A 14,160-nucleotide genomic window follows, 5' to 3' on the forward strand; every position below is an offset into this window, starting at 1 on the left:
ATCGAGTGGGAAAAGAAATGAAAACAGTATGTGTGTGGGCTACAATCGGTTAGACCTACAATTGACTTACCAAAACATATTTTTTCTTTTTTGTTTTTTGGCAAATCTAACCTAATAATGTGATCTACATGTTTAATTTAGTAGGAATCAGATCTTGAAAAGTTGGAATTTGTTGTATGTAGGTTTTTCCGGCGATACAAAAAATAATTCACCATAAATGCATAAAACCTTTTCCACTGAAAAAAACATGCTTTTTCATCGAAAGGATACAATCTAATATTTATATACTCAAAACCTGTCAAACAAGAGAAAGCAACAAGGTGGTCGTGGATGAATTTCAGAAATAAACAATAAGGTGGTCGTGCATGAATATCATTCATTAACGTTTTATGAATTGACTACATCATTCATTATTCAGTAATTTTGACAAGAATATCATAATTTATCAGTGCCTCCTGTATCCTTATAACAAGAAGATTACTGAACCCCTTATCACGCTCTTCCAACTGCACATGTTACACATCCTAAGGACACCTTGCGGTTCCTCAGCTTCTAAATCACGTCCACCAAACTGTTTGTGATCTCTCCCTGTCAGATCTTTGATCTCTTCTTTATTCCTCGTGCTTTTCACTTTTCTTCCTTGGTGGAACTTTATAACACTCAACTATCATGGGAAACCAATGATCTTTTACCTTTCCAAAGGTTTACAAAATCAAAATAAATATGCAACAGCCATCTTCAGACTGGTTGTTTCTTCATGAAAGGCTTTTGGCAGATGAGGAGTCTCTCTTCATTATTACTATCTATTTCTACCACACGTGCATCCCATTTCATCTGTGTGGCAAGAGATCTAGCTACATCAATGTTAGAAGACTTGTCACGGAGAATCACCCATCCCTGCACATGATACATTAGTTAAGCTTAATGTATTCATCAAATAAAGAGTAAGAACAAAGGTGGCAGTAGTGCAGAAATGTATTACAATATGCAAACGAAACAAACAAACAAAGCTTTTTCTCCATAATTCATAAGAGTATTTGGAGCAAAAGGATCCAACAAACATGAAGACATCCAACATTATGAACTTCATGACAAATTCACAAGTAGATCCATGGACCAAAATAGTACCCATGATCCGCAAAAACAATAACATGCTAACCCAGCCACACAGTTATTCATGCTTATCAACTGTAAGAATAGAAAATAATCCACATGTATGACTAGGTCTTTAATCACAACCATGCACCTGTAATTAGGCCGGGAAATGAGGAACAGCAACTCATGGCTCACCTCAGCTGGCTTATTGAGAGTATATTTGGGCTCGCAAAATAGGTTCAACGAGCTAAGCCACAAAGCTCCTCTTGAAGAATACCAAGCCAAGTATGAACATGGGGTGCTTGGCTCCTCTCAGCCCATGAACATGGGTGCTTGGCTCTACTCTGATTATGTAAATGATAATATATGTATATTAAGTGCCATTTGTGTCACATAGTGGTGTAGAGTAGTTGGCTGAAGTACATGGGTGTTGGATTCCTTCTGTTAACAGCAATATATATATATATATATATATATATATATATATATATATATATATAACAAAAGTAAAAAAGAGTCAAAAGGAGTCGGTAAAGCACCAAATCCTTCTTAGGAAGCCATTTGATTTTTGGCCTGCAATTTTTCAAATGGTCCCAGTTCATATTTTATTTGGTCAATAATTTCCTTCTTCCAATCTGCTGTTTATATCATTAATAGATGTGCTCGTCGAAGATGACATAAGACGACAACCTGATAAACAGAGTTCATAGACTTTTCACAGTAAAATTGCACAAGGCATGTAAAGCAGAGGCAAGACAAAGTCATTGGACTAAAATGAAGTGCAGCATTGCAACAAGTTGGTTTACAAAGTGATCACCCAATAAACCATCCGGAAAAGCCAACGTAGAAGAGACTCAAGAATGTCCAGGCTAATTGCTAGATAGGATTGGCGTGTGTCAGAAAAATGTTCCTTAACATATGATTTTACAAACTGGAAACCCATTGAGCAATGTGCTTCCCAATACGCTAATGTAATCCAATGGCAAAACCAGCACCAACACTGTTGGAAAGTTTGGAGGTAAGATAGAAATAAAGGCATCAGGGCCTAGGCCCAAAGTTGTGCATTATCATGGTCTCTGACACAGACTCTGCACAAAGATATCAGTGTTTGATACTCTATTCCCTATACAAGGCCCAGTCTAATTCATGGCAAGTGAAGCCGTTGCACAAGTCTGGTCTCCAGATACAGATGCAGCCTGTTCTGCCAATAATGATAAGGAAAGAAGAAAAAAGAGGGAAAAAGAAATGATACACACACAAGAAAAGGATCATTCTTTAAAGTCAGTCCAAGAATCGTGGCCTTTGGAAGAAGAAAGAGTCATGGCTCCAGTCAGGCAGCCAAAAAAAACAGTCTGTATTATACAACCAATCACCAGCAAATGTATGGATAGTTCAGTTTGAAATTACTATGCAAATGCATGTAGCACTTCTCTCCCTAACCTTTCAATATTATATTTGTTATGCTGATGCTACATAGTGAAAAAAACACTAATACCATGCAGAATACTTAGCAGTATGAGAAGTTATTCTAGACCTCCACAACAACTTTCCACATATGAATGTAAAAGAAGTTTTAAAGCAAAAAAAAAGGCCTAATGCACCCAAGCTTTGTTATGACAGATTGAGAAATTCAACGATTTCTCCCCCTACAAATTTGGCCTTGGACCTATCCATAGTCTTAGGCTGCAAAAGCCAATTCATCTGGTAGTTTCAACAGACACCTGTAAAATTGTCTACCAGACTTTCAGCTTCCAAAACATTGGGTTCTCATTATCAGTTCATGCAAACAAAGAAATAAACATCTACAGTTTTTCCTTTTTTAGTATCTTATTTTCTACAGTTTCTCCTTCTGTTGCATTCTTTCGACTAGGAAAGACTGATGTAGTGTATGCCAAACAATTTTTTTGCAGGACAAAAAACTAGAACTTGCAAAAAACAGGCCTACCAAAACAATTATACTCCAAACTATGTTACTAAAGGTCTAGGTTCAATTGTGGCTTTCTAGAAAAAGAGGATGATGAAGAGCTTTCTCACATTTGCTGATAACATTTTTGGTACAAAGTTAAATCCGATGTGGAATTATATATATCTTAAATCACAAATCCATGCATTTGATTTATAGTTAATAAGTTGATCTTGATATTCCATTCCTTTTCATCTTGGAGAATTATTGTAAAGCATTAGGGATGCAGGAAAATGGTTGAAAAGTAGCCACGATTTTGAGCTGCTTGATTGCATGTTACAATTGATTTCCAAAAGCCCCTCAACCTTTAGTTAATTCCTTGTTGTTCTTGGCGAAGACTTGAGAATAAGAGAATCTAATGGAGCCTCTTGTTCAGGAAAATTTATCATGGAAAACCTGTTCCACTAAAAAAAGCCAAGTTCCAAAGGAACCAAGCATGAAGTGATCATCTGATTATGCTTTTGGACCCCTAGCACCATCCATCTTAGAGATGGTTGATGCTCTACAGGCAGGTGACTCCATTAGCTCAACAAAGAACAAAACAACAATAGTAACCAAACATAATATGCCAGACCTACGATCCAGATTTGTAGATTATCAAAAAGAAGCACATATTCAGGAATATGCTTTAAAAAAAGGTGATGTGTGACACCATGAAAAATATTAGCTGGGATTAGGCAATGCACAAGCAGTGTAACTTTTAGCCTCTTTGCTTACAGTTTCAACTTTCAAGAGGGTTGTCCAAAGATCTAATTGAATTTCTTATCAAATTAAACTTGAACTCAATCATCAAATGGTACATATAGATTGAGTGAAGATCAGTTAAAGCATCAATTGGTTGAGACAATAACTGTAAGCATTTAGTTCAAGTAATCCATTTGATAAACCATAAGAGAAAAAAACTATTGGGGGGAAATTAATAGTTTAGCACATTTTAGCAATTGCATTTTCTTATGGTTCACCAATCCTGTTAAAACAGACAGAATAAACTACCAGATTGCATAGTTAAAGCCCAATCGTTCAGATAATATTATTCCTAATAAGTAGCCACAAGGATGTTTAAGCCTGAATAAAGGCAGTTTCAAAATGGCTGTGCTAGAATGTCACCTCTGGCCGAAGTATTCGATCCATCTCCAAAAATATGTCAAATGCAGTGCACCTGTGTTGGATCACACTTTCAAGTGAAAGCAGGCCATCTGCATGTAACATGTCATAGGTTCTAGGGTATGTAGGAAATGCTTCACACCTGAAAAGAGATAGAAAATTATAATCTTGAACAAAGTACAAAATTAAAAAGTAGTTTGGTTTTTACTAAATAATGAGGCCCAGAAGACGAGACAGAAAACCCAACAACATAGTGTAAGATGTCTCAGAAAAGACCTTTTATAAGCAAAATAAAGTTCCTTTAGGCTTGTATTTTCAATTAGCTCATAAAGGATGTTGATTGGAGTGCTAACGTTTCAGCTCTCCAACACATTTGTAACTGCTATTATCCACTAGGCATAAACTTTATAATAGGAACTTCAGGATAACACAACCACAACCACTTAACACCCTTAAAAATAAGGGAAAATAAGCTTGGGTGGCAGACGAGTAAACTAAATAAAAACCACTCATTGGCAATAGCTGCAGGGAGTTAGCTGACAGTTCAAAGGACATAAAGATATTATCTGAAAGATGTCATTGCTAGCTAAATGTTGATAATTTTTTGTTATCTCCTGCCACCGCTAAATGTTGATAATTTTTTGTTATCTCCTGCCACCGCTTCATGCCAATGAGGATTCCTCCTACACTGGGGCATCAGTGTTCTTTAGGAGAGGAAGAAATAAGATCAGCATCAGCCCTGATTATGAGCAATATCACTATGTAGTTTTAAGCACTTAGCAGCTGTCCCAAGGCCGCAAGCATGAGTCCAACCCAGCAATAGACTAAACCATTGTAACTCCAGGCAAGGCAGAAGCCAATCAATTTGATAATAGAACTTGTTCAAAAACAAAATGTGGTGCTAATTTGATGATGTCTTTCATTCAAGAAAGAAGCATATACGATGAACACTCTCTTGAAAGAAGTTCAAGAGGACCAGATACTAAAAAACACAAGATGAGATCAAGAGTGGGAAACTACAGCATACGGCACGGTCTTAGAGCACAAAAGAACATGGAATTGAATTGGAGCGACAACGCTAGACCCGGGTAATAGAAAAATGAAGTTGTCTCTAACTTTAAAGCCTCAAGAACAACAGAAATTGAGAAACAACCAAAGCAGTGGGTTATGTCCCTCTCAACAAAATGTATGCACATCACTGCTGAGTATTTCAGAAATGTGGAAGAAGGATTTTACATACCAGTCATGTAGAACGCCAATGAATCCTCTGTCCAAGATAAGGGGAAGATAATTTGGATTTCCAACAGGCACCACATTCATGACCCAAACAGATTTTCCAGAATCCAGCAAAGCAGCATTAAAGCCACCAAAACGAGCATTCATATCCATTACATTTCTAAGCATGTTAAAAGGTGGAGAAGGATCCTCATCACCAGGCCTCTTTGGATGGTCCGAAAATATGAGAGGTGAAAGAAGAGACCAGTAATTATGGACCATCAAGTTCCAACTTATATCCACTTCGTCAAAGTCTTCTTTGTGTACTCCTAATGTATAAATAAATTGTTACCGATGAACCAATAAAAAAGAAATATTTAAATTGAATATTTAGACCCATTTTTCTATCTATGTAGCAACCATGACATCTCAATTATCATATGTTTCCATTAGTTGTGCATCAGCAATGCATACCATGAGGAGAAAGCTCAGTGGAATTCAGTTTAGCACGAGAAGGCCAGGCTGTACGTTCTTCAATAGGAATCCATCGAGGGCTCTGAGTTCCTCTTATACAGGAGACAAGCGGTCGATAATATGGATATTCAATATCATGTCCCTTAGTGCAGATAGAAGGGTGTGTACCAGGTTTCCTGTAGAAGTCATGCAGTAACTTATAATTAGCAACACAGCATTTTGTGACTTACTGGTCATAGTTCTATCTTTTAACACAAATATGTAAATTAAAAAAAAAAGAACTATGAAATAAAAAAAAAATTTCTGCTCCTCACCCAGAGGTGTAGCAGTCCCTTTTACTCGTCTTCTTCCAAACAGCAGTTTCTTGTTGTTGTGAAAGTAAATCCCAGCAAAGGTTTTCAGCAAAACTACGAATATGGTTCCATTTTTTAAAGTTCTCTTTGTTACGCATTGATCTGTGAGTGTTTGCCACTGGTGAGGTCCAGACGAAGTAGCCACCAGGCTTCAAAACTCTATCAGCCTCAATAAGGAAAGCACCACCTGAATAAAACAAAGAGCATCATAAAACTCTGCGCTGACCATATGTCGGATCCTTCAAAAGCACAATCCCATATAAACTACTTAAATCAGGCAGTTACTAGTTTTTGGCAATTTGGCCAACTCAGACAGCTTCATATGCCCTCCAATATTTGTATGGTATTGAAATGAAGAGCTCATGGTATACAGCAACATACAAGGAGCTAATGGCCAGATGTTCACTCTTCAGTTCATTCATCGGACTTGAACCACGTGCATAAATATTCAACTCGGCTGAGCAATTTAGAAAATACAAGCAACCACACATTGCACACGCACGTACACATACACGAACACAACTTCCAAGTTTTGTACACGCCATATAATTTTTTGTATGCATAAACATGTGCAAAGCCTAAACACTGGATTGTACACTACCTCGGATAGGGCATAAATGATTTATACGCTTCAATGCAGGATTAGTAGAGAATGATCAGAATAGTACCTTTCTGGCTCCAGTCTACTCCACATCTTGCACAGTGGACCATGTCAAAGGAAAGAAATGGATATGGCAATTGCTTTGAACCAAATGAACCAATCATTGCTGGAAGACCTCGTTCAAGTGTTAACTGAACCTGACTGCCAGTAACCTCATAGTCTGCAATGCACATTGTCAACAACTGCTTCGAAAAGAGATGTGCTCCAAAGCTACCATAACCGCAGCCTATATCTAAAACAGTTCTAATCTGCAAGATGCACATCAGAATAAGAATAAGCCAATGCATAGAAGGATTATGACCTGAGAACACATACATTAGCATTCCATTCAGTTTCAACAGAATTCTTGCAGACAGCAACAAATTAACAAATCGATTAGGTTTCATTAATCAACCCTCTATTTCAAGGTAAAAATGAATCACAAAACCAGAACCAAGAGCGAATAAAAGCAAAATAAGAGGCAACGTCCACGCAAGCATCAAGGTTATTTGGATATTTTGAATGGTTTAGGCATATAAGTGCTTCCTTAAGAATGGATAAATCACCAAGATTTGAACATGAAGAAAGAAAAAGCATACTCACACCAGCATTAACAAACTTAGATTCGTTTGGCAACCCAATCATTTCTGCTATTTGATGTGAATAATCTTCAACTCCATCAACAAAAAGAGTCTCCGATCGGAAGGAAATCTGGTTATCCTCCAGCATCATCATTCTGAAACATATGAAACTCTGATTAAACTAACAAGAATTGTACTAAAGGAAAACCATGATCATTAAACCACATATTCCCCTTGGTAAAACAGGATGTTAAAAGACTACAGATCATGAATTTTTCACCACCAGACATAATAGAAAGCAGTAAATAACAAGAAATCCAAGTAAGCATGAATTTCTTGCCTGAGCAAATTAACAATTAAAAACACCAATTAATTCACTAAGAAATCGACATCGACCATCGCACTAAAAGAGGAAACAAGACCAACATCAATTGGAAGAAAGAAATCACAACAGCTCACCTTTTAGTCAAGCTTCCCGACGAAACAACTTCCTCAGCCGTAATTTTCACATTCATACTCCATATCACATCTCTCCCAGTAGGCCACCTCAGGGGGACCTTGTAATCCTTGGGCGGGAGGATCAAGCAACTCTGCTTTGCCTTCGGATCGCAGTGCCGCTCATAATGCTCGCCATCCGCAGATCCTTCTTCCGAACTCCCTGTAGCATTGAAGCAGGGAACATAGTCTTCGAATTCCAGGGGACAGAAATCTAACTCCCTCAGCTTAGCCAGCCCAAGTGAGAGCACCCCAATATCTGAAAAATCCTCCATCACTTGTTCTTGAAGCCGCCGGTAACCCCTATAAGAACTCGTCGTGCTTGACGGCGGCGGCGGCGGGATTGTTAACGTCCACCAGAAAGATCCACAGAGAGCAAGAAGAACGACCACAACCAGACCGGATTTGAGAATTCTGAGGGACAAACTGGGCCGGCTCCGGGGCGCATTGGGTGCACCGGATTCGAGCCGGACAGACGCTAATGGCAGATCCTTCAGACCGGATCCGAGGCCGTTCGCCTCCGCATACGGCTTCGAATTCGCCCTGCCATGATCGTCGCCACCAGCAGGCAAACTGCTCCGCCTGTTCCAGAACTTCAACAGCGACGCGATCTCGAGAGTGCCACCCAAGGATCGAGGTGGCTGCACGCCGTCCTTCTCATCTCTGTCCCTCGCCTGCGAATTGCTCGGATCGCCACCGTCGGAGACCCGCCGGTTGCCTCGCTGAAGGGGCCGCGACATCCTCCCACCTGCAAACAACCCACAAAACCATCTCCCCTCAGAACCAATTAGCGATCTGGGCATCCCCACGTTCCCAGAACAGAACGACCAACATTCTGAAAACACAAGAAAGAACAAAAGAGAACAAGAAAACTCACGTTGGTCTACCTCTGCCTCGTACAACCGTGGGTACCCAACTCAGCAGAATGCCTTACTTACAGAGCAGCAGCAGAAGAAGAAAAGTTTCCGTAGTGGAACAGTGTGATGAGGTTCTATCGCTGCTCCACCTCCGTGCAGATTAATTACATACCTTTGATGCATCAGTAGTACATACCAAACCTCTGTAGGAGTCGGGGATTCAGAGCCCACCTTTTAATTCCAAACCCACCACCCGAATTTACTGAAGCAAATGGAGATCAAGTAAAGAGGGAATATAAACACCCCCCTACCAACCAACAGTAATAACGCATCCCCTCTTTAATTCTCTCTCCCACAGTAACAAAAGATAAAACAAAAGCAAATGTGTATATCCAGAACAACCACCAAGGATCAAATCTTGAATCAGGGAATAAAACCAAACAATGATCTGGTGTTCCGTGAGGAGAGAGGAGGGGCTGGGGGTGGAAGAGAGGAGGAAAATCTCCCCGTCATTCAAGCAAGATAATCACCCCCCTGCAGGTATTATAACAAACACCCCCATGTGTTTTGCACCCAAAAATAGACCAAATGGGGCCGCATTTTTTGGACTTGGATGGGATCACTACCAAGTGGGGGAGTGCATGATGGGGATCAGATGGGTGACTGACACTGCTTCCACATAATTTATTTATAATGTATGTACTTTCTCCCTTTGCCTTATTTGAAAGTTTGAGCCCAACCCATTATGTTTTTTTTTTAGTGTTTCATTTTCACCACCACCTTGCTTGTATGTAAGTGTAAATATATTTAGTAAGAAAGAAACTGAACAATTGAATGCTTCTTTGAAGCTCCCCCCTCTTCCTTTTGGCTCCTCTTTCTTTTTTGACAAAGTCCTGAATGAGACAAGCATAATACAAACAGGCTCATATAAAAAAAATGCTATTTATACATGAAATATATATTTTTTATATATTGCACTTCTTTTTTTAAAAGGCAAGCTGAGGTTAGGCAGTCCCCTACCAGATATCTCTTAAGCCCCATGAGGCTGTGGAATTAGAACCTGGGCCTTCAGCTTGGCAGGACCCCGCTTACCACATGGGATACCACCTGGATGGTTTTTAAACATTACACTTGTAATATATATATTTTTTGTATTCTAAATTTTAATGCATATATATATATATATATATATATATATATATATATATATACATTCTTCTTTTTATGTTTTACACTTAAAATATATATTTTATACAAAACATATCTATTTTTTACTTATATGAGTTCTCCCAAGCTGTGGGTTGAACTTATTTAAGCTAAACAAATTGTTTATGACTCGGGCTCACCAGCTATACCAACGGATCACAAATGAGTTTGTAATGAGAAAAACTGAGCAGAGTCTCGAGCTGTTCAGTTCATTTACCTGCCTTACTTGTCTTCGGTCATTAACGTGGTTGTTCATTTATCACGGACAATTCCTGCCGGAAAGACACATTTCCTGTGGGTTTTGTTGATCTATGAGTAAGAGAACATATATTCAAATCAAATAATCATAAGCCCCACAAATCCAGAAAGGTACTCAAGAGACCAGAATTTATTATTTTTCTTCGAGAGTGGATTCGAGGGGAACAAAATTATTAAAGAATTTAGGACCTCATAAGTGCTATATATATATATATATATATATATATATATATAGAGAGAGAGAGAGAGAGAGAGCCGAACTATAACCATCAACATTACGATACGAACAACAAGTTCAACCAACATTGAACCTATCAGGTAACCAAAACACGGGCCCAAGACATGCCAAGGAGCCCAAAAAAGGAAAAAAGAAAAGTAGCGATGCAAGGAGAAAAGGAAGAAATAAACAAGAAACAAATACAGTTAGGCGACGAGCATCACCCTGGATCATGAATGGTCCCTGGAGGCAGATGGTGTTGCAGATCAAGGATGTTGATGCGGAGAATGGCGTATACGTCCGTCAAAATAAGGTTCACCAGTTTGTTGAACACTGTCGGAATATGCTGAAAAATAGCGTTGTTGCGAGTCATCCATACGACCCACCATGACGAGAGCAGCCAGGTTCGCCAAATAATATGTCATTTGTTGCAATGACGAACTTGTTGAGGGCCCCACAACAAATCGTTGGCGAACGATTCCTGACGTACGCTGACCCCCGACTTATTCCAAGTCACCTTAAAGATGTTTTGAAAAACAGAGCACTCCCAAAAAAGGTGGAAGGCAGATTCTTCAGCCGCCTCACACAACACACATTTACTCGACAGATGAAATCCGATGGATTTGAGGAAGTTGTCAGTCTGCACCCGATCGTGTAAGATTTGCCAAGCCAGGAAACATGATCTCGGAGTGGGACCCTTGCCCCAGATCAGGTTCGTCGGGAACCGGTCTACCCCCGACGGAAGGAGAGCGAGGTAGCCTTCTTTTGAGCGGAAAGATCCGTTCAGAGCAAGGTTACGATCAAAGAACTGAGACTGTGAGTCAACATTGCCATTATGAGACAGAACTGCAGACCATGCTTGGATCCATGATCGTTGAAGCTTTGACATAGTTCGTTGACGCATGCTTGTGGCCCCCACCAATGATTCCACACCACCGTATTTAGCTAGAAGCATGCTTGCACGCGTAGACCCAGGTTGGTGTGCAAGTCAGCTCTACTTCACGACCAGAATCATACTCCTCAGCCGGGAATCCTTTATTCCCAAACCCCCCCTATTTGGGGGTAGTCGAAGAGTGTCCCACCCTATTAGGTGGCGCTTGTTTTTGGGACCTCGCCTAGACCACAGGAAGTGCGTCACTACCTGAGCTATCTTCTTACTAACCCCCATAGGCATCAGGAACATACACATAAAAAATTCTGGCATAGTAGAAAGAACGTGCTTGATGAGAGTTAGTCTACCCGCGATAGAAAGGTAGGATGCTTGCCAGCCCGATATTTTTTTCTAAACCCTTTGAATAGTGGTGCTCCAGGCTGTCGTTGATACACGACTGATTTGAAGCGGCAGACCCAGATAAGAAAAAGAGTTATCCGAAACCGAGCATCCGAATATCTGTTGGCCCATGTCCAACATTGATGGAGGGGCGTTGACCATGGATAGACAACACTTCTCATAGTTCAAGGATAGACCTGACATCGATTGAAAAAAAAGAAGGACAAGCTTGAATCTTAACATTTGTTGGATGGAGGCCCTTCCGAAGATAATTATGTCATCAGCGTAAGTCAGGATCTGACTACGACACTCTTGAATACCGAGAGATTCAATTAGATCACTCTCCACTGCCCTCTTAACCAAAACCACCAGGCCTTCAGAGACGACGTTAAAGAGTAACAGAGACAGAGGACATCCTTGTCAAAGACCACGCCCAAGTTTGAACTATTTTTCTTTGACCCCATTGATCTGAAACTGAGATTGGGCATTGGTTACCAGCTCATGCACTCAGCTAGAGAAACGCCTATCGAAGCCCAAGTTTGCCAACATGTTGAAGAGGAATGGCCAATGAACCGAGTCGTAGGCTTTATGAAAGTCAAGCTTCAGGGTGAAAAATGCTCCTCCGCTGATCTTTAAGGAGTGCAACACTTCTGTGGCCAAAATGAAGGAATGTTGAAGTCTTCTGTTAGGAATGAAGGCGAATTGTTCCTCCGAAAAAATCTTAGGAGCAATTGACCGCATCTTGTTAGCTAAGACCTTTGCGATAATGCGATATAAACTCCCTAACACTGATATAGGTCTAAACCGCGAGATATCCGATGCGGCTTCCTCCTTAGGAATAAGCGACACAATTGTTAGGTGAGAGTGAACCGGCAATCGACCATTACAATGAAACTCGGCGAAGACACTAAGAATGTCACTCTTAACGCATTGCCAGAATATGCGAAAGAAATCCACAGGATACCCATCAAAACCTGGAGCTTTCCACCCAGACGACTCCCGCACCACCGAGACGATTTCTTCTTCGGTGAAGAACCCCTGAATCGAGTTAGATAATGCTCGATCCATGGACAAAAATAAAGTTGAACCCATATTACCACGTACAGATTGGTTGCAGGAATACAGGTTAGAAAAATAGTTGGAGACAACATTGATTACCTGATCGCCCGAAAAGGAGACACCATTGATATACAGAGTGTGAATCGCATGTCTTCAATGCATGTGAGACGCCAAAGAATGAAAGAACCTTGTATTCCACGGTCAAATTCCAAAGAGAGAGAGAGAGAGAGAACAGTTTCACGGTCAAATTCCACACGAGCCAAGACAATCCTTGCTTGGTTTGTTTGTAGCAAGCAGTGTTATAAAAATGTGTCTTGAGACACAAAAGGCGTGCCTTGCCTTGAGGCGCAGCCCTCTGTGCCTCAAGGCGCAAGCCTGAGGCACACACAAAAAAATTAACTCATGTCTGAGACATAATCAACAAGATTTTTGTAGGTTAATCTCATATATTTTCTAGTTATTTCAGTTATGTAATCAGTTTATTAGTATATTACTATATTTTAACTTTTATTGGTTAATCTAGTATATTTTTCAGTTATTTAAGTTATGTAATTAGTTTCTTAATATATTTTAACTTTTGTTGGTTAATCTCATATATTTTTTAGTTATGTAATCAGTTTTTTAGTTACTTGTATATATTAATCTCATATTTTTTAGAATAATCTCATATATTTTAATTTTTGTAGGTTAATCTCATATATTTTCCAGTTATTTTAGTTATGTAATCAGTTTCTTAGTATATTTTAACATTTGTTGGTTAATCTCATATATTTTTCAGTTATGTAATAAGTTTTAAATTACTTTAATATGTTAATCTCATATTTTTTAGAATAATCTCATATATTTTAACTATTGTTGGTTAATCTCATAAATTTCCAGTTATTTCAGTTATGTAATCAGTTTCTTAGTATATTTTAACTTTTGTTGGTTAATCTCATATATTTTTCAGTTATATAATCAGTTTTTTAGTTACTTTTATATGTTAATCTCATATTTTTTAGAATAATCTCATATATTTTAACTATTGTTGGTTAATCTCATATATTTTCTAGTTATGTAATCAGTTTCTTAGTATATTTTATCTTTTGTTGGTTAATCTCATATATTTTCCAGTTATGTAATCATTTTTTAGTTACTTTTGTTGATCTCATATTTTTTAGAATAATATCATATATTTTAACTTTTGTAGGTTAATCTCATATATTTTTCAGTTATTTCAGCTATGTAATCAGTTTCTTAGTATATTTTAACTTTTGTTGGTTAATCTCATATATTTTTCAGTTATGTAATCATTTTTTAGTTACTTTTATATGTTAATCTCATATTTTTTAGTACTTATTTGAGATTTTTTATTTTTTATTGGTTGTTATTTC

General features: G+C 38.7%; 1 protein-coding gene across 2 annotated transcripts; it reads right to left on the minus strand.

Moving 5' to 3' along the window:
* Positions 1 to 365: 365 nt before the first annotated feature.
* Positions 366 to 9,306, minus strand: LOC149841301 (putative pectin methyltransferase QUA2). Of its 2 annotated transcripts, XM_090003742.1 has the most exons (9): positions 8,798 to 9,306; positions 7,885 to 8,668; positions 7,448 to 7,580; positions 6,873 to 7,113; positions 6,166 to 6,391; positions 5,852 to 6,027; positions 5,403 to 5,706; positions 4,166 to 4,304; positions 366 to 897 (listed from the first exon to the last, which is right to left on the minus strand). In XM_090003742.1, exons 2-9 carry the CDS (start codon positions 8,658 to 8,660, stop codon positions 739 to 741), a joined length of 2,154 nt encoding a protein of 717 aa, XP_089859868.1. In that variant the 5' UTR covers positions 8,661 to 8,668; positions 8,798 to 9,306; the 3' UTR covers positions 366 to 738. The 2 variants fall into 2 exon arrangements, with proteins under 2 accessions (XP_089859868.1, XP_089859869.1); XM_090003743.1 differs by lacking the exon at positions 4,166 to 4,304 and having other exon boundaries at positions 789 to 897.
* Between the last annotated feature and the right edge of the window lie 4,854 nt (positions 9,307 to 14,160).

Source organism: Nuphar pumila, chromosome 4, assembly GCF_984573655.1.
Source record: "Nuphar pumila chromosome 4, dmNupPumi1.hap1.1, whole genome shotgun sequence".
In the NCBI taxonomy this organism is placed as follows: Eukaryota; Viridiplantae; Streptophyta; class Magnoliopsida; order Nymphaeales; family Nymphaeaceae; genus Nuphar; species Nuphar pumila.